Raw genomic sequence first — 24,094 nt, forward strand, 5'->3', positions numbered from 1 at the left:
AAAGAAGCCCACCAGGTTGAGTAGGCATGATCTGCCCTTGACAAAACCAAACTGGGTTGGGTCCAGTGGCTGGAGGTTTACTATACCTCTGTTGATCATTTCCAAGATAATTCTTTCCATGGCTTTATATATAAGACTAGTGAGACTTATGGGTTTGTAGTTTTCAGTATCTGTAGATGGTCCACCTTTGTGCAGAGGAATGACTGTTGTCTTTCTTTATTCATGAGGCACAAAACCTGTTTAGAGGCTACAGTTAAATAGTAATTCCAGAGGCTCTGATAGGTCGTGCGTCATGCTATTAAGAAAGCATCCTGGGATATTGCCTGGCCACATTGATGCAGTGTTCTTGGTCTTAGAGAGAGCATTAAGGACCTGTCCCTTAGTGATAGTAGGGGGAGTTATATTTGATGATATTTCCTGAGGAAAGGTTGAGGGGGAGAGAGGGTTAAAGTTGGAGCTGACTTTATCAGCCAGGAAGGTTGCTATGTATTCTGGTTCAGTATAGGTGGCTCCATTTACAATTAGCTCTGCACACAATTGTGTATTATGTTTGAGGTTGTGGACATAGCTAAAGAATGCTTTGTGCTTGTCCTTGGGCTGGGAGGCCAAACATATCTCAAATTTGGCTTTGGTGGACTTTATTTGTCCTCGAAGTTGTTTGTTTAGTTTGATGACAGTGCTTTTATCCTGCTGCATGCTGCACTTCCTAATTTTTGCCATGATTTTCTTCCTCCTGTTGTACAGCCTATTGATTTTGTGACTCCACCTGGGTCGCTTGTTTTTTGAGTTAGTTCTTTACTTCTTCCTGGTGGGTACAGCTGCCTCTATGCAGCTATTAACATGATTGTACAGGGTTTCTGTGAACAGCTCTGCATAGGTAGCAGTGTTCTCAGGGTTTATGGGGACTTGAAATTTTACCAGGTTGTTGCTTAATAGCAGGAGGTTAGCCTTAGAATAGTTCCTGAATATTCCAGGTTTAGCTGGGGGGCCCAGGTTTTATTTTTACTTCAAAGGAGACCATTTTGTGGTCTGACCTTATTAGGGAAGGCATTACAGTAGGGGGTGTGCAGCACTCTCCCATATTAGTGAGGACCAGATTCAATATGGTTGCACCCCTGGTTGGTGTATTGACTGTCTGGTCCAGGGAGTTTGTGTTTGCAAAATCCCTCGATCTCTGTGCATTTAAGTTTGGTGTCATATAGGATTCTCAGTTAGTGGTAATTAAAGTCACCCATGAATATGCTATTAAACCACAAAGTGAACCTTAGGAAACCACCAAAGGTAGTCCATTCAGCAAAAAATCCAATGTGTAAGAAATGGACGTAACACCACGGACTCCTATAACACTGTAAAATCAAATACTTTAATAAAATCAAGTTATATAAAACAAACAAACAGGGTGGATTAGCGCTTTTGGCCATAGCCTTCTTCAGATCCTGTTCAATGTGTTAACCAATTTACTTTAAAGATGATCCATCTCCAATCAGGAACTCAAAAGCATTCTATTTGATAGCCAGTCAAATCTGGTTATAGGAACCAGCCTCCAGATACACAAAATAGATAGATGACGCACCTCCAGAGAGATCCAGTATAAAGTGCTTTTGTAAGTCACTTTTGTTTGTATTTCATTAGACTGCATTCATTTAAGATCGGTTTTAGAGGTACCATTTCATTCAATCCAGCTGAACGATCTACCCTTCTTCAGATCTATAATCCATTTAGTTTCTTCTACCTCAGTTTTTTTCAATAAGTCTCTTCCCCTTTTATTTTCTTTTACTTGTGTGACAGCCATGAATTTAAATTTATGTGTATCATTCAACTTTATGTGATTATACAAGGCATTAGTTTACACCTGATTCCTTATATCTGATAGGTGGTGCAAAATTCTCTCTTTAAAGACTTGGTTGGTTTTGCCTATGTAGTAGGCAGGGCATGAATCACATACTGAGATATATACCATGTTCTTACTATTACATGTAACATATCCTTGATAAGTGTATTTCCACTCTGTAATAGGATGTATAAACTCATTGTTCATACGAATAGATGGGCAGACTTTACAAAACCACATTTTCAAGTCCCCTTCTGCCTATTAATACCAGTCCATTCTATGTTAAGTCCATCCTTACAACATAGTAGTCTCTTTAAGTTTTTCTTATTTTTAAAGGCAAATCTTGGTACTTCACCTACAATCTCTTTTATCCTAGTGTCAGAAGTTAGAACCGGCCAATATTTTCTAATTATCTGGCAAACAGCTTTATTAACTGTGCTATAGGTCAAAAGACATCTCAAAGTGTTTTACATCTTCTTGCCTACTTAGTCCTGCCTCGCTAGAAGTTCTGTCCTGAGAATAATAAGAGGGTCTTTTCTGTCTTCTTAATTCCATGGCATCTTCTCTACTCATACATATTTTTGACTCATCAAAACCTCTTTTTCCAAACACATCAATTAATTTGCTTTGTTCTGCTAAGTATACTTCATCAGTTGTACAAAGTCTGGAGATTTGTGTAACCTGATTGTCAACTAGGTTATGAAATATGTGTATTGGATGCATACTTATCCAGTATATCATATGATTACATCAAGTAGAGTTTCTGTACACACTAGTGTCTATCACTGTGTAGGGATCCAGTTGCAATCTTACATCTAGGAAGTCAACCTCTTTGTCTGAGGACTTCACATCAAACTTCAAAAAAGTGGTAGTGTTGCTTAGGTAAGTAATGAAGTCATATAAACTAGATGTATCACCTTCCCATATAAGGAAGACATCATCCACAAATCTGTTGTAAAAAATCAGTTGGTTCTACCAAAGGTTACATGGGTCAGACTTCCATTCTCGCTCCCCCTGTGCCAAGACAAGATTGGATTAACTACTGGCACATGGTATGCCCATAGCAACACCCCATTTCTGCCAGTAATACACATCTCCATATATAAAAACATTATTTTCTAGAATGATTCTAGAAGATTGCACACTAATCTGGTGTCTCTAGAGCCCAGTTTGGCAAATCTTCTGATGGCTTCTATACCATAGCCATTCTGTATCACTGTAAAAAGGCTTTGAACATCCAGGGTGACTAACAGCAAGTCATTGAAGCTGTCTCTTGCTTCCATTTTTTCAAAGTTTTTAAAGTAAATTGGTTAACACATTGAACATGATCTGAAGAAGGCTATGCACTAATCCACCCTGTTTGTTTTATATAACTTGATTTTATTAAAGTATTTGAATTTACAGTGTTATTTGAGTCCATGGTGGTACGTCCATTTCTTACAAAATGAATATGGTATTGGGTTGGATGGTTAGTGTTTCTAATAAGTTTAAATACATGGTATGGGTTTCCTGGGTCATAGACGGGGACCTATAACTTGCAAGGAAATGATATTGGATTTTGCCTATGGTGATTTGAACATGGAGCAGCTCATGCACATTGTGCTGTTTGGCCAGCCTTGAAGTATATTTATCTTTGATGTAAACAGAGACACCTCTACCTTTAGTCCCTGCCTGTGAAACAGCTGGCTTAAATGTGTGGAAGGCATTATAAACTAGCACTGTTGTTGCGCAGCTTTAAACCATGTCTCAGTGACTGCACAGAGATCAGCATTCTCTAGGGTAAAGAGAGCCTCTAGGGAGTGGAGTTTTTGTTTAGACTCCTAGCATTGAGCAGTAATACCTTTAGATTTTTTTAGTTTTGATTTGCTATGTTTGAAGTACTTTGTTTGGCATTGCCTAAAAAAGGAACTATGGGGGAAGACAATGTTTTAGCTAATATTTGAAACCCTTGAGGGGAGAGGTGCAGACCATTCCTGGCAAAGCAGCATGGTCTGTTGACAAACATTGCACCCCCACAGATGAAGAAACTAAGCCAATTATTAAAGTCAGTCATCTTTTGTTTATATTGTGGCATCATCTTTGGAGAAGGTAAAATGCTGCTCAATGCTAGGCTCATACCAGCCTGAGACACATATTCCGAGCACTCCATGATGTATCTTTTCTTATAGGCTGGTTCCTGTTGTCAGTCTTGCTTGCTGCTAGGTAAGTGTCTACAAATGATCCTTCAGAATTCATATCATTGCCTTTAAACCTACCAGTTCAACAGCACCTTTAACCTGCTTCTGCAGTAGTTACACACTGCAATTACTATGACACAGTTTAAGCAGTAGTGTAGCTAGGGAGGAGCGAGAAGGGCAACTACCATGGGTGGAAAGTGTTGGGGGTGTGATCATCTGATCCTGGTCTACCTTTAATGCAAATCTGAGTGCTGTAGCTCTGCATGTGGTCTAAACTTTAGCAACTTATTGCTACATTGTAGCAAGCAGCTTGCTACAGTTTAAAAGTAAAAGAAAGACATTTTAAACTGATAGATGAGCAGTATAGTGCTCTGTGCAGGCAAGGCATAAACTGTATCAACTGTTTGCCACAGTTTCTAAAGACATTTTTTTTAACTAAAACCATGTGCCTTAGCACTACAGTCAGGCAGGGTATAAGCTGTAGCAACTGTTTGCTACAGTTTAAAAAAAGAAATTATTTGTTTGCAATAAAATATGTTGAAGGAGGGTTGGGGTAGGGCACAGAAATGGGAACTGAATAGCTGAGGCAGGAGGGAGGTGATTGTGTTATTGTATAACACAGATTTATGAATCTCATTTCATTGAAAGCTAACAATATAAAACCAAAAGTAGGTGGGGGGCTACGACCTCCATACCCCCCAATGTTGGGGGGTTGTTCTCCCCACACCCCCTAACTGTATATACTAACACCAGGATCACACTACAGTGGGAAAAGGGCATATACGTTTTATTTGCCCAACAGTACTTACATTCATTGAAATGTGACTCAGTGAAATGAGTTTGCAGTGATTTGAGCTTTCAGCGATTTGGTGCGAGTGTTTTGAAATTCAGTGAAATGAGTTTTCAGTGAATCAAAGTAGACCCAGATATATATATATATATATATATATATATATATATATATATATATATATATAGATATATATAGATATAGATATATATATATATAGATATATATATGTATGTATACAGTTAACTATCAAAATGTCTAGGTGACTTACCTTGACCATGAGAAGGTTGAAAATGGAGGAGCAGAGAGGCAAAACTGTGAACACAATTCCTTTTGACTTCAGAATGTCGATACATAGCTTGTGTTCACAGTTGTGAGCATCAGTGTTTTGAAGTGCATTGCACTACAGTGGGGATCGGGAAAATTACCCTTTTCCTCACTGCAGTGCGATCTTGGAGTTAGGATATATAAGTAGCATCGGGTGTGGATGGTGTAGGGGGGCTTTCCCCCCCTGCAAAACAGTAGGAAATTGTCTGCATCATTGTGTATGTTTTTTCTGGATGGTGAGTGATCGATTCTTTCCTTCGAAAGAATCAACATTCTGAGCAGTCGGCTGGATGTTTTTTCGTTGTTCTGGATCGGGGATGTGCACAGTCGAGGTAAGTTACTTCAACATTTTGATAGCATACCTATACACACACACACACACACACACACACACACACACACACACACACACACACACACTGTTTTCCATGATAGTCTAAAATTCCATTTCAATTGTTAATACTCCTACCTGCTTTTATGGTAACACATTGCCATCACTGGCAGACCCAATCACAATTAAAATACACTTTTAAAATGAGCCAACTGCACTATTAACTCATAATATCTATATTTAAGCAGTCTCATTCTTCAAAAGGCAGATGCCAAGAGCTGTAATTCACCCTCTTTGTTGTTCATTTTCCCTTATCTTCATTAATAAGCAGTTGGCTACAAAGTCTTGAGAAATTTGAGATGCATTAATGAAATTCTTTACTTAAAGAAATTAAGCAATACAGTTTCAAAATTAATTATAGAAAGAAATTTAAAATAATAAAAACTGTTATGAAGAAACAGCTGGCATAAGACAAAAGACTTTCCAGCAGCTATCTGGTTTTATCACTAGCAGTAACTTTACATAATTGTAATCTGCCTACCTATAACTTTTATGATTGTTTATTCTGGGCAACAACCCATCTTTCTTCTCATCTGCAGTACATGCCAAGACTGTTGCCATGAGGAAAGAATAAACTGTATGGATTAACTGCTGAGCTGAACATCAAAAAAGAGTAAATTTACTTCAAAATACTACAAAGGGGTGTCCAGGAAAGATGCAACAGTCAACCCATGGAAATAATTAGTTTGTACAATCCTTTTAGAAAAATCCCCTTTTTGCCATTAAGCAAAGCAGTCCTGACTCATTTCAAAATTTAAGATCCAAATAGCTTTCTATACCAAAGTTTTTTTTAGATAAGCAGAAGTAAGTCTAAGATTCCTGAAGTTTTGTGTGTGTATATGTGTGTGTGTATGTGTGTGTGTGTGTGTGTGTGTGTGTGTGTGTGTGTGTGTGCGCGCGCACACATCTTAAGCATTTGCACTTTGCAAAGCTCTACAGCATTTGTACAGAAAATAGATCCACATGATTTGGTGCAGTTTACATTTATTTCTGCATCTTTACTAAACATTGTTGATCTTATACATGTTTTCTTGGTTTACAACATTGCTGTCTGTTTACTGAAACAAATAATTACAGGCTTTGTGCGGTTTTTCACAGGCAATATGAAAACTACTTTTAAATATTATACTCACAAGAACTGTATAAAATCTGTTGAAATCAATTTTGCTGGGCATGCGTATGTTATCTATGTCACTGGCTATAGAAATGTTGTAGATATCTTTAGACTATTAAGTATATTTGTACCTAGATAACAAAGAAAATAATATGAAGAATAACATATGTAAAACAAGGGCCACAAAAGAAACACCTGTGTGTGGAGACTTGTATAAAATGTTTTCTGCATTAATTTCCTGATTAAAAGGATTTGTTTATAACATGTGAATAAGAGTATATGGATGATATTTTCACACTTAATATTTATGATAAATGTCATCACTGGGGAGTGGGGGTGCAGTAGGGGAACATGGTGCAATATTTTGAAATTTCTGACTAGACCTCTAATTTACAATGTACACTGAAAACCTCTCAAGCATTTGTTTTGTAGTATGTATGTATGCAATTATCAAGGACTGAAAACCACTATGGAAGGAAAAGGAAATAGGTTTATTGCATTAAACTAATATGTTACTCAGCGAACTTAGCAGAAATGAGGATCATAAAGCCAGGAGCCCTCAATGCTCTGTAACCACATATCTCTGTTTCCTTTTAGGTTTGCTTTTACTAGAGAAGCTCTCCATGATCCTCAGTGCTGATGCAGCCAATGGTTATGCGGAGATGTACCTGTGCCCTCCAGCGATGTCACGAGTGGCATGCAGGTGACCCATCCCACAGTGCTGTCAGAGAAAATCAGGCACAGGTAAGTAGTTTCATTTTCTTTATATAAGGCAGTGCCTAAAGAATTTAAATGGGCATCAGCACCCCATTTGTTTATGTAGCAAACGCAGTAAATCACTTCATTTTAGAGGACTGATTGATCCATTTTATAACTATTTCATGGAGGGTCCAGGTGAGAGAGTACATACAGATGAGATTTATTTATAAACAGCATCCTGATTCTGGATCCAGTTTTTGCCAAAAAAGTTTTAAAATTTGTGCAGAAATGTTGCTGTTCTTGCTAATCAACACACCCACATGACTAACTCCTATCAACAGTCTGCTGGTCTCATTCCATATTCTGTTGTCAGGAATCTGTGAAAGTAAAGAAGGAGCTGCACCCCTCTGTGTTTATTTTTGCCTGGTAATGGCAGAAAGGGGGTTGGGCAGAGTAAGTACTGTGGCTATAAAAAGTGTACACATCCCTGTTAAAATGCCAGGTTTTTGTGATATAAAAAAATGAGACCACAATAAATCATTTCAAAACTTTTCCTACCTTTAATGTGACCTATAACCTGTAGGATCTATATCACATAATGGAAAGATGAATTCAGTGAATGGCATTTACATCTAAAATGCCGTTCAATTAATTTGCTGTTGTGGGGGGCAACCCTCGCTAATTATATATACCAACTCCGAGATCGCACTACAGTGAGGAAAGGGTAAATTTTCTGATCTTCACTGTACTGTGATCTCACTATTAACAGTTTGCTGAACTGCATTTTCGATGTAAGTGCCGTTCACTGACTTCATCTTTTGATTATGTGATATAGACCCTAACCTGTACAATAAAAAAACTTACAATAAGCTGGCTGCATAAGTGTGCACACCCTTAAACTAATACTTTGGTGAAACACCTTTTGATTTAATTACAACATTCAGTCTTCTTGGGTAGGAGTCTTATCAGCATGGCACATCTTGACTTGACAATATTTGCCTACTCTTCCTTGCAAAAGTGCTCAAAATCTGTCAGATTGCAAGGGCATCTCTTATGCACAGCCCTCTTCAGGTCACCCCACAGATTTTCTATTGGATATAGGTCTGTGATCTGATTGAGCCATTTCAAAACTTTAATTTTCTTCTGGTGAAGCCATTCTTTTGTTGATTTTGATGTATGCTTGGTGTCATTGTTGTGTTGAAAGGTGAAATTCCTCTTCATCTTCAGATTTCTAGCAGATGCCTGATGGTTTTGTGCCAAAAGTGACTGGTATTTGGAACTGTTCACAATTCTCTCCACCTTGACTAAAGCCCCAGTTCCAGCTGAAGAAAAGCAACCCAAAAGCATGATACTGCCACCACCATGCTTCACTGTGGGGATGGTGTTCTTTTGGTGATGTGAAGTGTTGTTTTTGCACCAAACGTACCTTTTGGAATTGTGGCCAAAAAGTTCAACCTTGGTCTCATCAGACCATAACACATTTTCCCACATGCTTTTGGGAGACATGATGTATTGTTTTGCAAATTTTAGCTGGGCCTGGATGTTTTTCTGTGCAAGAAAAGGCTTCTCTCTTACAACCCTACCCCATAGGCCAGACATATGGAGAATACGGGAGATTGTTGTCACATGTATTACACAACCAGTACTTGCCAGAAATTCCTGCAGCTCATTCAGTGTTGCGTTAGGTCTCTTGGTAGTCTCCCTGATAAGTTTTTGTCTTGTCTTTTCATCAATTTTGGAGGGATGTCTAGTTCTTTGCAACCTCATTGTTGTCCCATATTTTCTCCACTTTATGATGACTGTCTTCACTGTGTTCCATGGTATACACAATGTTGTGGGCATTTTTTTGTACCCTTCTCCTGACTGATACCTTTCAACAATGAGATCCCTTTGATGCTTTGCAAGCACTCTGTGAACCATGGCTTTTGCTGTAGGAAGCAACTGAGTAAATGTCATGAAAATCCTACTAGGACAGCTGAACTTTATTTGAGGTTAATCAGAGTCTCTTTAATTGATGGCAGGTGTGTACCCAAAAAGACTGAATGTTGTAATTACAGCAAAAGGTGATTCAACAAAGTATTAGTTTAGGGGTGTGCACACTTATGCAACCAGTTTATTGTACTTTTTTATTTTTTATATTTTTTCCCCTAACAGATTTGTTTGTTTTTCAATTGAATTGTACAGGTTATAGGTCACATTAAAGGTGGGAAAAGTTTTGAAATTATTTATTGTGGTCTCTTTTTTTATGTGACAAAAACCTGGTATTTTAACAGGGGTGTGTACACTTTTAATATCCACTGTATATTCATGTAAATAATGATCCACTATGCCAGCAGTGAACTTGTTCAAAGCAGAGGATCCAGAAATGACCAGCTGGGAATATGGGAGTATAGAATAGTAGTAACTGTTAGCTTCAAAGTGGATTTTGTGTATGTGCACGTGTGTGCGTGCGTGCGCGCGCGTGTGTGTGTGTGTGTGTGTGTGTGTGTGTGTGTGTGTGTGTGTGTGTGTGTGAAAAGAAAAGAGTTTGAAGTAACACTACATTGGATGATATGCAATGATCACACTAGGATACTAAGTGCATTGGAAAAGGGAGGGGGTAATAAAACAAGTAGGAGGAGTGAGTAGACTGCTAAAAAATATATTTTAAACTGAAAATATGATTGATGAAACAGAATACTAGATTACTATTGATGGTTATGAATGCAGAAAATAATCAGAAACATTTGGAGGAGTTATGGACAGCTAGGATACTGGGTTATGTACTTGTATGTGGAAAAAAAGGTATACAAAGGAGTGCATGATAAGCCTGCAAGGTACACACTTATAAGACATTATTCCATTATTTTATGGGAAGCAGAGCATATGATGAAGAGCATATTTGTGAAAAACAATACATATTCTTCCTCTATATAGCTTGATGTCTTACTAGATGGAGGGATTGTGCTAGGTGAAGTAATTTTCGGGCTCCTGTAGTCACTGATTTAATTAAAATAAACATTTTACTTTTTTTGAGTCCTCAGAGTTAGCATCTTTAGATACTGGGGGACTAAGGAGATGCAACCCTCTTGCAAAAGTTTATCATTAGAAATATTTATTTATTTATTATTACTTCAGTGGATAGTTGTTTGGAGAGTCCTGACAATTTCTGTTCTTGACACTTTTGAGTATTGTCAAAATGAGACCCAAAGTACTGCTAGTGTTCCCAGCATTATTTGACTTTAATTATGATTAATGTAAACTGTCAAATGTTTAGAACAAAAATTTAAAATAATTTTTGAAAGAATAGATCCTTTAGTTGTAAACATCATGTGGACCACCATCTAAATTACTTACAGATGTTATGTGACCAGAATAACTTTGAAAATTATAAAAACAAATGATTTTTCAGAACTAAAGCATAACATGAGGTGTGGCATCTTAGAAACTTACCACCACAGAAATGCTGTATTTTATTTTTCAGAAAGTTTCTGTAATTTATTCTCATCCTTCCTGACAAGTGAAAACAATTCTTCAGTTTGTAGTAAACCCTGATACTATAGCACAAGCCTAGATAGGTAATGGTTCTAATTAATGAGTTTAATAGAATGGCAGGTCCCTAAAACATCAGTGTAATGTTTTTATAACCAAGCATTTATCTTCCACTTCTCTTACTACACAGGTTTGTAGTGATGGTCTTATGTGTGGTTTAAATTGTGCAAGGTTCATTAAGTATCTGCCACTGTGCAAGGTTCATTAAGTATCTGCCACTTCTATTACTACACAGGTTTGTAGGGAAGGTTCTACATGCATGGTTTAAATGATCCAAGGTTCATTAAGTATCTGCCATTTCTATTACTACACAGATTTGTAGTGAAGGTCCTACGTGCATGGTTTAAATGGTGCAAGGTGCATTAAGTATCTGCCACATGTATTACTGCACAAGTTTGTAGTACAATCTTAAGTGCATGGTTTAAATGGTGCAAGGTTCATTAAGTATCTGCCACTTCTGTTACTATACAGGTTTGTAGTGAAGGTCCTATGTGCATGGTTTAAATGGTGCAAGGTTCATTAAGTATCTGCCACTGCTGTTACTACACAAGTTTGTAGTGAAGGTCCTACATGCATGGTTTAAATGGTGCAAGGTTCATTAAGTATCTGCCACTTCTGTTATCACACAGGTTTGTAGTGAAAGTCCTATGTGCATGGTTTAAATGGTGCAAGGTTCATTAAGTATCTGCCACTTCTATTACTACACAGGTTTGTAGTGAAGGCCCTACGTGCATGGGTTAAATGGTGCAAGGTTTATTAAGTGTCTGCCACTTCTGTTACTACACAGGTTTGTAATGAAGGTCCTACGTGCATGGGTCAAATGGTGCAAGGTTCAATAAGTAGAAGTGCACAGAAGGCTTAAAGCTATGTTATCAGACTGTGTGGAAGAATTAGGTCAGTGATTTAGGGCTGAGAGAGTGAAATGTATGAGTATGATACAAGCATACTTAATACCATGAGACTGGGGGGAGCACATCTGTAGAATGGTAATAATTAGTAGAACATAAGGTGCAGACAAGAACGTAGTTACTGTAGGGATAGAGAAAGGGAGACATGAGAAAATGGGGAGCAAAGAGAGCCATGAGGAACAGTGCTGCTATAAAGGCATAATTACAAGGAAGAATGACAATGTGAGATGAAGGAAGCAATACAGAGCAGAAAAGAAAACATTATTTCAGATGGGGCAGATCAAAATCTCTAACTCTGTCAAGCTTCATAATTTAACTTAGCAAAAATAGGAGGTAGGCTTGAGTGCAGCTTCAGACTGGGAGGAAGTGAAATACATTTTGGTCTAGTGCTCCAACCAACATTTTTTGTGTTGAGCTGGAGGGGGTGGATGGGAGGGTGAGACATAAGCCCATATTACTGTGGTGCTAAAAGAGCTTATTACTGTGGTAACTATATGACTGTGAGTTGTCATTTTAGTATAAAGCCACTAGAAGGAGATAAAGGTGATGTCCTCCCCTGCACAAATTGACCTGAAGTACAAATATACGCTAAGTTACCTTCACCAAAGAAGAGAAAACATACATATTTTTAAGACAAAGATATGGTTACAAAGGTATATAATTACAGTACTTGTCCAATATCTGAACAGTCTGACTCTGTCACTGAGCTGCCGCTCTCTAGCCCAGTATCTGAACAGTCTGACTCTATCACTGAGCTGCTGCTCTCTAGTCCAATATCTGAACAGTCTGACTCTATCACTGAGCTGCCACTCTCTAGTCCAATATTTGAACAGTCTGACTCTATCACTAAGCTGCTTCTCTCTAGTCCAATATCTGAACAGTCTGACTCTATCACTGAGCTGCTGCTCTCTAGTCCAATATCTGAACAGTCTGACTCTATCACTGAGCTGCCACTCTCTAGTCCAATATTTGAACAGTCTGACTCTATCACTAAGCTGCTGCTCTCTAGTCCAATATCTGAACAGTCTGACTCTATCACTGAGCTGCCACTCTCTAGTCCAATATCTGAACAGTCTGACTCTATCACTGAGCTGCCACTCTCTAGTCCAATATCTGAACAGTCTGACTATCACTGAGCTGCTGCTCTCTAGTCCAGTATCTGAACAGTCTGACTCTATCACTGAGCTGCTGCTCTCTAGTCCAGTATCTGAACAGTCTGACTCTATCACTGAGCTGCCACTCTCTAGTCCAGTATCTGAACAGTCTGACTCTATCACTGAGCTGCTGCTCTCTAGTCCAATATCTGAACAGTCTGACTCTATCACTGAGCTGCCACTCTCTAGTCCAATATCTGAACAGTCTGACTCTATCACTGAGCTGCCACTCTCTAGTCCAGTATCTGAACAGTCTGACTCTATCACTGAGCTGCTGCTCTCTAGTCCAATATCTGAACAGTCTGACTCTATCACTGAGCTGCCACTCTCTAGTCCAGTATCTGAACAGTATGACTCTATCACTGAGCTGCTGCTCTCTAGTCCAATATCTGAACAGTCTGACTCTATCACTGAGCTGCTGCTCTCTAGTCTATCATTTGGGCTAATGCTGATATGACAACTTATCATCTGAGATGTCTTGAAACACTGCTTTCAGAATTGTCAGTATTTCTTGATTCATATCAGTTTTTATTCTGTAATTTTACATTGTGCTGCCTAAAAGTCTGCACAATGTAACAATCTATAATCTCTTTTTATGTTCCCTTATGCTGGGAATTGTACTCAGTTCCTCATGTGTTTATTTCTCTCATGGCTTAGATTTTTCTCATGGGAATATGACGAATGTTCTGCTTTGATTCTGCATGATGTCAGTGATATCTAAATATTATACATAATGTTTTTCTAAGGGCAAAACCCCTATGAACCCTGCACAGAGTGTATTCAAAGCAGGGGTGGCTCGTGCTATTGGACTGCAGGATTACATCCCTCCCAGCTGTGCAGCCCCTCAGCTATTAAAAAGTAAAATAAAACAGAAAAGAAAAGAGAAAAATAAAAGAGAAAATAAAAATATGAGTCCCGGAACATCATGCATGTGCACTCGTGGCATTTGGACTGCTGGTGAACCAGTCTGGAGCATGCGCACAGAATCCACACTGTCTCTACCAGCAGTCCAGAGTATGAAGACAACATTCAACTCCAAATTTTCCCAGCAGTCTATGCAGTTACTAGACTGGAAGAGGATTGGACTGCAACATCCACAAGCAGGAAAGACTAGGTGCTTTTGCAGGCAGGAAGGGATTTACAACAGAACGGGAAGTACTTGGTGTGGAAAGGACTTTGCTTTGGCTCAGGTTGTGTGTATGTGTGTGTGTGTGTGTGTGTGTGTGTGTGTGTGTGTGTGTGTGTGTGTGTGTGTGTGTGTGTGTAATGCCCCAGTTGCTATATGGTGATGGGTAGAGAATAAGGCTTCAACCCTGTACCTTGGGGCCAAGTGGCAAGAGCCTGAATTCCCTACCCACCACCATTTATAAAAATTTGCAGATTTTTACCTCATATTTGTTCTGTTCCTCATAAAATCTGTGGTTTCTGTATTTTTGTTTCTTAACACAATCAGTAGTGCAGTGGTAGCATTGTTGCCTGACAGCTACAGGTTACCTGGTTTGATTCTTGGCTGGGCTGCCTTCTGTGTGGAGTCTGAATGTCTTCCCTGTGTTTGTGTGGGTTTGCTCTGGTGGCCTCCCATCTAACAAAGACGTGTCTCGAGTGTTTCTGCCAAAAACTGGCTTTTGTTCCAAGTCAGACTTTCCTGGTCAACAAATGTTAAATAAATAAAAATTACAATCATTTGAATTTCAGACTTCATATTCTTCAGAAAGTACATGGAAACACAAAACCTATTATTATAGCAATTTTCTAAGTTTATAAGATAAATATTTGAAATTTGTCCCTATTTTTGGGACTGTATTCCCACAGTATTGGCTTTGTCCAGGTTTTTTGTGCCAAGGTTGAGAGCTATGGTGAGAACTGAATTCACTGAATATGTTTGTGGGCTGTATTCCCCCATTATTGGCTTTGTTCAGGTGTTTTGTGCTAAGATGTTGACAGCTATGGTGAGAACTGAATTCACTAAATGATAGCCATTTAAGTTTCAGTCTTCCTCTCTTTCATAAATCAGATGATTTGGCATAGTGGTATGTTGCTCTGATTATTTTGCACAGGGTCCAGGGTTCAGTACTTGGCAGTGAAATGTATGGCGGTAACACAGCATTTTATTCTAACAACTTTCCAACATTATATAAGCAATGTTTAAAAGGTGTCCCTGTTTTTTGGTCCCCCCCCCCGATTTTGGCTTTTTCCAGAGTTCTTATGCTGCAAAGTTCAGAGATACAGCTGAGTGTCAAGTAGATTTTACAAGAAGCTGAGAGCTGCAGGGGAACAAAAGTTTAGTGCTGATTATGCTGAGTCTGCTTGCATTGCTAATAGCATAACAGGTGGTGTACCTGCTTTTGATGCAGAAGGCTCTGGGTTCTACTCCCACAGTAAGTAAATGCATAGCTGATACTGTACTGTATTGTAAAGGGGGTGGATGCTGCAGTCCTTTTTGGTGAAGATACCTAGTAACTATATGAACCTGTTATCAGTTTGCCATCCATTCCCTATTGCAATATTACTAGTTTATCGTTTTTTTAATGCAACATAGGCAATTTATTCCTCAAGGGCAACAGGCACTTTATTTGTAGATGAAACAATGAAATATAAAGTAGCTTGCTACCAGTAACCTCTTCATTAGTTACAGATTTCTTTAATGTGGAATTATTTAGATGACTTTTACTTCTTCAGAGATTGTACATATTTACTGATACTGGTGGACTGTAGAAGTTTGAGTAGACTTTTATGATAGAAAAGTTCTGAATTGGGCAGTTTTTTTCATTATTGGTGCATGCATTTTGTTTCATTGTTTACTGGAAAAATGTTCAAAACAACAAATTTACAACACCCTCTAACAACTGTACTATATTGTACAAGGAATATAATTTAATACAATCAGGAAGGTGTATCAAAGAGCACGTGTATGTTTCATGTGCAAGGGGGCCTATGATTTGAAAACAGCCTAAAGTTAATCTTTATCTGCCACTGGCAAAATGTATTTTCTTTGAATGTGGGTTTCAATGCTGTTTCAATGAATGTGAGTTTCAAGGGCAGAGAAGTTTTAATGCTAATAAATCTGTTTTCATTGTGATATTGCATCGCTTTGTTTAGCAGATGTTTTAGTGTTTGTGCTGTAAAATGCAAAATAAAACTTTCAAATGAAGTCCAAATCATCATAGAAGTAAAGCAGTATGCACATTAGTATTTATGGTAAATGGGGTGAAATAGCCAAGTAATGGTTCATTTGAATGGCTGCAGAGGGGAGGCTCCATTCGAAAATGATTTTGTGAGGGAGAAGGGCGGCAAACTCAAAGACAGCCCCGGCTGAACTATACCTCTCAACTGTCCAGATTTTCACAAAATGAATAGATTTTTGCTTCTTATTTTTGGTTTGTTCCTCATAAAATGTGTGGTTTTCTAGCAAATAATTTGGTAATTAAGTCACTAAATAATGACAGACACAGAGTTTCAGACGTCATAACCTTCAGAAAAATGCATGCTAAAGCAAGACCTGTTATTCTATCAACTGTCTCAGTTTATACAACAATTTTTAGTACTGTTTATATGTTCCCCCAGTATATTTGGCCTTGTCCAGATTTCCTGCATTAACAGGTTGAGAGGTACATACAAATAAATTGCTTTATAGAATTAGGTATATCCAAACCTTTCAAATGTCCCCAATTTTGGCTCAAAATATTGCTCTTCTCCTAATAATCCCACCGCAAAATGGCAATTTTGGAAAAAAACGAGGAGGGTTTACAATTAAGAAATAACTGTAGTAATCAGAGTTATAGATTACTTTTATTTCAGAAATGCATCAAGATTCTTTTATTTTGTCAGCTGCTCAAGTTAGCAGTACTAATATTAAAAAAGTGTCCCTTCTTTGACAGATTCCCAGCTGTATTGTGAGGCTATTTTATATTTTTGCATCACATTTTTGGTCCATTTTTTCCATAAAATTGTGTTTTTTTGGCAAATTAGTCATAATGACAGACATTTGAGTTTCAGATTTCATACCCTTCAGAAAATTCATACTAATGCAAGACCTACTATTCTATTTATAAGAGCAATCTTTAAAAAGTGTCCTTATTTTTGGGCCTCTGTCCCACTTCTATGTATGGCTTTGTCCAGATTTCTTGCTCTGAGGTTAAGAGGTATGACAAATGTGTCAGGGCAATCAGTCAGCCAGAGACGTTTCAAATTGTAACAGGGTCTATATTACAAACGCAAAAACCGTATGAGTGAATACAAAGATGTCAACCCATATTGCGAGAAGTATGGAAATCCCGAACGTTCAAAACCACAAATTCCAAAATGTCGACTTGTTTTGGTTGGCCCGTCTGCGGTATAGCTCCTTAAGGTAAGTGTGCGATAGATAGGACTTTAGTGTTAGGATTTGGGTTAAGGTATGTGTATAGATAGGTAATGAATGTAAGGCTTAGTGTAGTGTTAGAAGCAGGGTTATTTTAAGTGTATGTATGTGTATTGTTTATTTTATTTGGGTGTATGTCTGTAGGGGAAGTGTGCGGTAGTTATGGACCTTAGGGTTAGGGAGGGGTTAAGGATAGTACATAGTTAGTTGTGTATGTGGGTTTAGTGTAGTGTTGGAGGTAGGGTTTTGTTAAATGTATGTATGTGGATTATTTATTTTGTTTAGGTGTATGTGTGTAGGGGACGTGTGCGATAGTTACAGACCTTAGGGTTAGGGAGGGCTTAAGGATAGTGCATAGTTAGTTGTGTATGTGGGGTTTAGTGTAGGGTTAGAGGTAGGGTTTTGGTCCTTTAACTTAGGTTGGAAGTAGGGTTTGGTTAGTGTATGTGTGTGGTTTATTTATTTTCTTTGGGTAGGTAGTATGTAGCGGGTGGTGGCGTTGGCCGACTATGACAGTTCGATAATTTGTTTTTTGCAGTTTAGTGCATTTGGGATTTTCATGGTTCGCGGTATAGGTGTCGATGTTTAGGTATTTGGGAATAGGGTTTTTCGCTTTGGTAATATAGACCCTTGTGACATACTTGCACCCCACTCCCCCATGTAGTGACTCTGGATGTGTCTAAGCAAGGCAAGGAGCAGTTATGCAGTGTAAATGTGCAGAGTATCCCCCCATCCAAGGTAGACACAAGTACTATTTTTATTCTGTCCTAGATTTTGCAGAATGTTCTGGTTTCTGTCATATTTTTATACTGTTGATTTATGCTTATTATTACTCAGGAAGTGCCTGTTGCTTTGTGTTTAAGTAACAATGCTTTAATGACCATCAGGTAAGCTTGTCTGAGATTGTAAGATGCAAGTAAGCTTTAATAAGTATACTGTTAAAGAATTGCTAGCACTGAAAGCCTTTCTGTTGTTGCCATGCAGAGAATACTTACATAACTAGATAATGTATAAGCCTTGGGTATTGAAATGCATATGACAGTATTTGTAACAAAGGACAGGATTGCATTATTTTAAGAAGCTCATTGCATTTGTTGGAGACTTGCAGTCATCTTTATAGGCTTTACCTGTAAACCAAACAGAATGCCAATCATTCATGTGTGGTCCATTACCTGGACAATAATCCTTTAAGCAATGTTTCTTGAGCTTGTTTCTTGTTTGCATTTAATTTTTTACTTTGATCTTGTTTTCCCCATGAAACAAGTAGATAGTTGTTGTCAGGCAGCAGGTCTTTTTTTGGATAAGAAACATTTTTACAAGTGGGGGTATCACAGAGATTGCTACTTTCAGCATGTTACTTGGTACTTTAATAAAGCTGAATATAAATTATAATTAGAACTGCAGTGCAAGGAGAAGTGGTTTGAGTTGAGTGCTGCTTGTTTTTCTTATACTTGATTTTGACTGGCATTCCAGTAATGTATTTAAAAAGTAATTTATTTTTTCATGCCTTTTTGTTTCCATCTAGATATTAAGTAAGCTGTCATGCAGGCAATGCACTGAAATATATTTTTTTCTACACTTCATTTTGTCTTGATTGGACTCTCATAATGACGGTTTGGCACCCAGGGCAGCGTATTTAATTAAAGTTCCAGTTTTTGTGGTTTTGAGCATAGCTCCTCCCCTTTCTAGTTGGCCACACCCTTTCCCATTGGTCCCACCCATTCAGCTGTCTCCTGCAGCCCCCCTTTGATTTGAAGTCACCAGTCCCCACTGATTCAAAGTCTACTTAAATAAGAATTTCCAACCAGAAACCTTTCCTTCCTCCTCAAGATACTGTGACCTGGAATTGGTAATGCATAAGAAGGGGGTGGGGGCAGGGTTGGGATGAGAAATTTTTGAGAGGGAGAGTGTATGGGGGGGCATACTACAAAAATAGTAAATGGTTAATTAGTTTTATATTTTGTTCATTTGGATAAATGATATTTAACTAGTTTGTTTTCAGTGACTTGACATTTGGTGAAATGACCATTTTTCTGTGGACCTTTTAGTTGCTGGACACTCATCCATAAAAACAGTTTCTGTTAGCATAACCAGTGTTGCTACAAAAGAAAACACGGACAGAAATGAAGAGTATTAGTATAACTACCTTTGATTTTCAGTTTTGGAGTTTCTGATGAACTGTAGATTATACTACTGGATTCCTATGCAGTTTTTCGAGCTCTTTGTTGTACATTGAATTGCACTGCAAATGACATCTATGAATTTCTGCTCACTGTATTCTGTGGAAGGTCACTGGATATGGACTGCTGGGCTTGTCATACTTTCTTGTGAATGAATGTTGCAATATTTATATGCTATTGTGTTCCATTCTCATTTATAATAAACACTCAAATCTGTAGCATGTGTTTTTTTCCACCTATTCTACCTCCCTCCCTTTGAAAAATAGGCTTAGACCTCCTCCCTTTGAAAAATAGGCCCAGGCCTCCTCCCTTATATTTTCTTTGGTTTTCAGTTGTTATTTTCCCTCTTCAGAGGACGTTGTTTTTATGGCATGCTTATAAACGATATATTTATTTTTTCAGTACATATTATGCTTTTATCACCTTTGAACAATTTGTGATTTTTCATATTTTATTATATTTGCTGCTTTTATCAGGCTATTTAGCGATACAGATCTTACTAGTGGTGATTTTCTCATTGTGACATTTGTCTGACATATGTCAGGCTTTAAACATGCAATTCTACTATGCTTCAGTTGTAACTGCTGAAGGATGCCTGGTTTAATTCTGTATATTTTGTTTATTTCTAATATGAACTCATCCTCATTTATACAATTAAATATCAACTACTGACTTGTGCTTTAGCTTATAATGATTTTTATTAAGTACAACTTATAATCAAAATGCAACTGAAAATAACTGCTTCTGTAATTAATATCTGTGTCTCATATTAATTAGTACCTTAAAGAATTCATTCACACTGATGTCTAGTCAGTTTAAGTTACCTTTGTTTTAATTTTAGATTTACAGAAATTGATTTCACTGTTATCACTATGTGCCTTTTTTATCATAATTATTTTTTATTCTACTATACTGCACATTGAAAAATCCAGTAATTACATACAAACCAGAGTGAGATTTGATGTTCATTACTTCTTGAATAAAACACCTCAGGTAGCAGTCTACATAACTAAACACACACCTGGAGACACCCAAACATATACCTGAGGCGTGTATACTACTACTAATATATGCTGATGTACCACCCATCTTACTTAATAATGTGATGGACTTGATTAACGATGTATGTATGGCCTCTTAAAGCTGCTAAAAAGCTTTGGCCTTGAAATATGTAATAACTTGAACTAAATATTTTCACATGCACTATAATTATATTATGTGTAAAAAGACCATCTATAAAAAAGGAAGCATACTCTCCCGTGAGCAAATAAGAGGAGTCAAACTTTCAAAAACAAACCCAACAGAACAAATCATATTTTGTTGGGAGTAAGCTTACTGTCACTCGTCCCTCTCTAACATAGATGACAAGCAGGTGGGGTATTTCATTTAGATGCTTTAATATATAGAAACACATCAGGATGGATAGCAGCATCATAAAATATAAATGAACTGATTAACAGACAGACCTTACATACATACATGCTTACTTCTCAACAGCTTACTATAAAATGGCAGTCAGGCTCACACATGCTCAGTATTTATGCACTTGTGAAAGCCCTTGGATAGCTTCTTAAGGGTACATGCTCACACATTGATCTAAAAAGATTGCCCTTACTAAAAATAACATTGGAGTTAGGCATGCATTATTATAGACATTAGAAACAAACAACAAACACAATGTTCATGTCCAAGTTGCCATGTATCTATTACATGGTTTGGAGATACGACCAGATCTGGTAACATAACAATCTGAACTGAATCTAGCAACAGGGAGGAATGGAAATATTCTCTGGTACTTCCTCTGGAATTGGAACACTGGACAACTCACTCTGAGATAAAGAGTCTTTCTCACAGGCTATGTGCTGTGGCATAGGCTCAGATACCGGCATCAAATGTTTGCAATTCCACCTAAACTCTGCTCCTTGTAATTCCATAATGTGTGATCTCTGCTCTGGGAAAATATTCTTCACGACTCCAATCTGATCATAACCTTTGGATGTTTGCATCCTTACCACTTCTTCTCATAATGGATTGAATGGTTTACTGGTCTTATTGTAGTAGGACTTCTGGGTTAAACGCTTCTTCAACAGATTGGTTTTCACTGAACTGTCATTCATGACACATGGAACCAACAATTGACTACTGATTGGTAATGTGGTTTTGGTTTGTCTCGACAGAAGTCTCTGAGCAGATGAACCAAGTTGTTTATCATGAGGAATGTTCCTGAAATACGAGAGATTCAGGAAAACATCAGTATTATCTCATTTTAACTTCTCTAGTAACTGTTTTGCACATAGCTCTCAACCTTCCATCTCCAAAATGAGGAACACTAGCCCTCATAATGTGGAACAAATGGGCAAAATGTGGAACACATACTAATGGCTTACTAACAACTTCAACTAGGAAGATCACAGGATGGTTAAAATATTCTGGTTTTACTTATAAAGAAGATCTTGTAATGAATTAATATGATTCATATCTATTTACAATGGATTTCACTTAAAAAATCCTAACACTGAATGTGTGACAGAGTCTTTCAATGTGGAACTTTGAGGAACTTCGAGGAACGTGAACTTTTTAAGACCCCAAATGAGGTACGTTCCTCATAATGAGGTACACTTGAGAGGTATGGTTTTGCACTTTGAACTGCACATTCTACTGAACCCATTTGACTGCAGATACTCAAGGCTACTCGTGACATGAGTAAAGTCCCATTCTTCAGCAAATCTTTTGAACTGTGAGCTTGTGAACTGCTTGCCATTGTCAGAAATAACTTTGTGCGGACTACCATGCACTGCAAAATGTTGCTTCATCTTACTAATGACAGTACTGGGTGCTAGACTGAGAAGTAGGTAAAAAACTTTCTTACACTGTGAAGGACACCAATGAGGAAGAGAAAAGGCAAACACTACTGATGTCCGAACTTAATAGTAAAATCAAAACAGTTTTGATTTTACTATTAAGTTTTACTGCAGTGGTGGACATCAGGAGTTTTTAGTAGTGTTAGACTGAGAAGTAGGTCAATCTCAAACCAATTGGACAAAGAATCTACTAATACCAAATACTGTTGACCATTCCACTGTAAAATGTCAGTGGCTATTGTCGACCAAGATAGTTCAACAATCTGGTTTAGATGAAGTGGTTACCCCTGTTGATGTGGTTTAGTACTATTACACACAGAACACGATAAAAGTACTCTCTCAATGCCCTTTGATGTAGAAGGCCAAAATACTAGTCCTCTTGTCCTTCATTTGGTAGAATCGGTTCCTGGGGACCATGATGCAAGATAGTAATGTACTGTTGTTGCAAGGATTTTGGAGCAATTACTTTCATAAAAATACCATTGTCAGACAAAAATTTCATTTCTGTATGGAAAATAAGATTGCACTTCATGAGGTAAACTAGATTGCTTTGATGGCCATCCTTGATTGATAAAGTAGTTGAGCCTCTGTAAAACCGGATCTGTGACTGTGTGTTTTCTAAGCTCATCAAGATGTGTGGAAGAAGAATTTCTCACTTCCATGACTTCACAATCAAGGTTCTTATTCTCGTGCTGTTCAGTGGTGTTTCTGGGTGATCTGCAAGATAAGGAAGTTTGCCTTTCTTGTAGAAAAGAGTGAAATTATACTTTTGCAATCTCAGCATCATGAGTTGCAATCTGGCTGAAGCTGAATGCATAGGCTTTATTAAGATAGTGACAACCGGTTGGTGGTCTCTTTCAGTCTGGATAGAACTACCAGAAATATAATCGTGGAATTTCAAACATGCGAATACAATTGCCAAAAGCTCTCTCTCAATCTGAGCATACTGAATTTCAGTTTGGGTAAGAGTTTTCGATGCATAGGCAACATGTTGACCATTTTGTAGAATGACTGCACCAAGACCAAATTTCGAAGCATGACATGAAAGAGTAACTGGTTTGTGAACATCTTAGTATCTGAGAGTTGGTGGACTAGCAGTTCTCTGTTTCAGGACATCAAATGATATTTGGTGTTGCTCTAACCAAGACCAGGATACATCTTTATGTGTCAGCTGTCTGAGTGGTGTTGAAAGTTGGCTCAAGTTTGGAATGAACTTGCCTAGTTAGTTAACCATGACAAAAAATATTGCAAGGCCTGAACATTGCCTGGAGCTGGCATCTCGAGAATGGCTGTTTGCTTTGAAGGGTATGGTCATAGGCCTGAACTGGTAAATAAATGAACAACATAAGTAACCTCTTGTAGCCTGAATTTGCATTTCTGTGGATTGAGCTGAAGATTTCCTTGATGTGCTCTTTCCAGAAATGTTGTAAGGTTCCTGTCATGTTCAGCTTCAATATTATATCCAACTAGTATGTTGTCTGCTATAATAGCACACGGACTCCTAGAACAAATTTGCTCCATTGCACACTCAAAGTCTTCACTTGCAGAATTTATTCCAAATGGCATTCTCAAAAATCTGTACCTTCTAAATGGAGTACTGAAAGTAGTGAGCAATGAGGATTACTTGTCAAGCTGAATTTGCCAAAATTAACTCTGCATCTAAGACAGAAAAAACAGTGACATTTGGCATCAGAGCTGCAACTTCTTCAACTGTGTGCATTGGATGATGAGGTCTTTTTAGTGCTTTGTTCAAATCTCATGGATCAATACA

General features: G+C 37.9%; 1 protein-coding gene across 4 annotated transcripts in view; it reads left to right on the top strand.

Moving 5' to 3' along the window:
- Positions 1 to 24,094, top strand: part of DRP2 (dystrophin related protein 2) — a 4,029,288-nt gene that overhangs the window by 1,579,750 nt on the left and 2,425,444 nt on the right. For all 4 annotated transcript variants that reach the window (XM_044057118.1, XM_044057116.1, XM_044057114.1 and 1 more), the window contains exon 5: positions 7,228 to 7,374. In XM_044057118.1, the coding sequence (XP_043913053.1) occupies positions 7,270 to 7,374 (105 nt within the window). In that variant the 5' untranslated portion in view covers positions 7,228 to 7,269. The remainder of the gene's footprint in view (positions 1 to 7,227; positions 7,375 to 24,094) is intronic.

This window comes from Protopterus annectens, chromosome 15.part0 (genome assembly GCF_019279795.1).
Source record: "Protopterus annectens isolate FY-2018-M chromosome 15.part0, PAN1.0, whole genome shotgun sequence".
NCBI classification, from domain to species: domain Eukaryota; kingdom Metazoa; phylum Chordata; order Ceratodontiformes; family Protopteridae; genus Protopterus; species Protopterus annectens.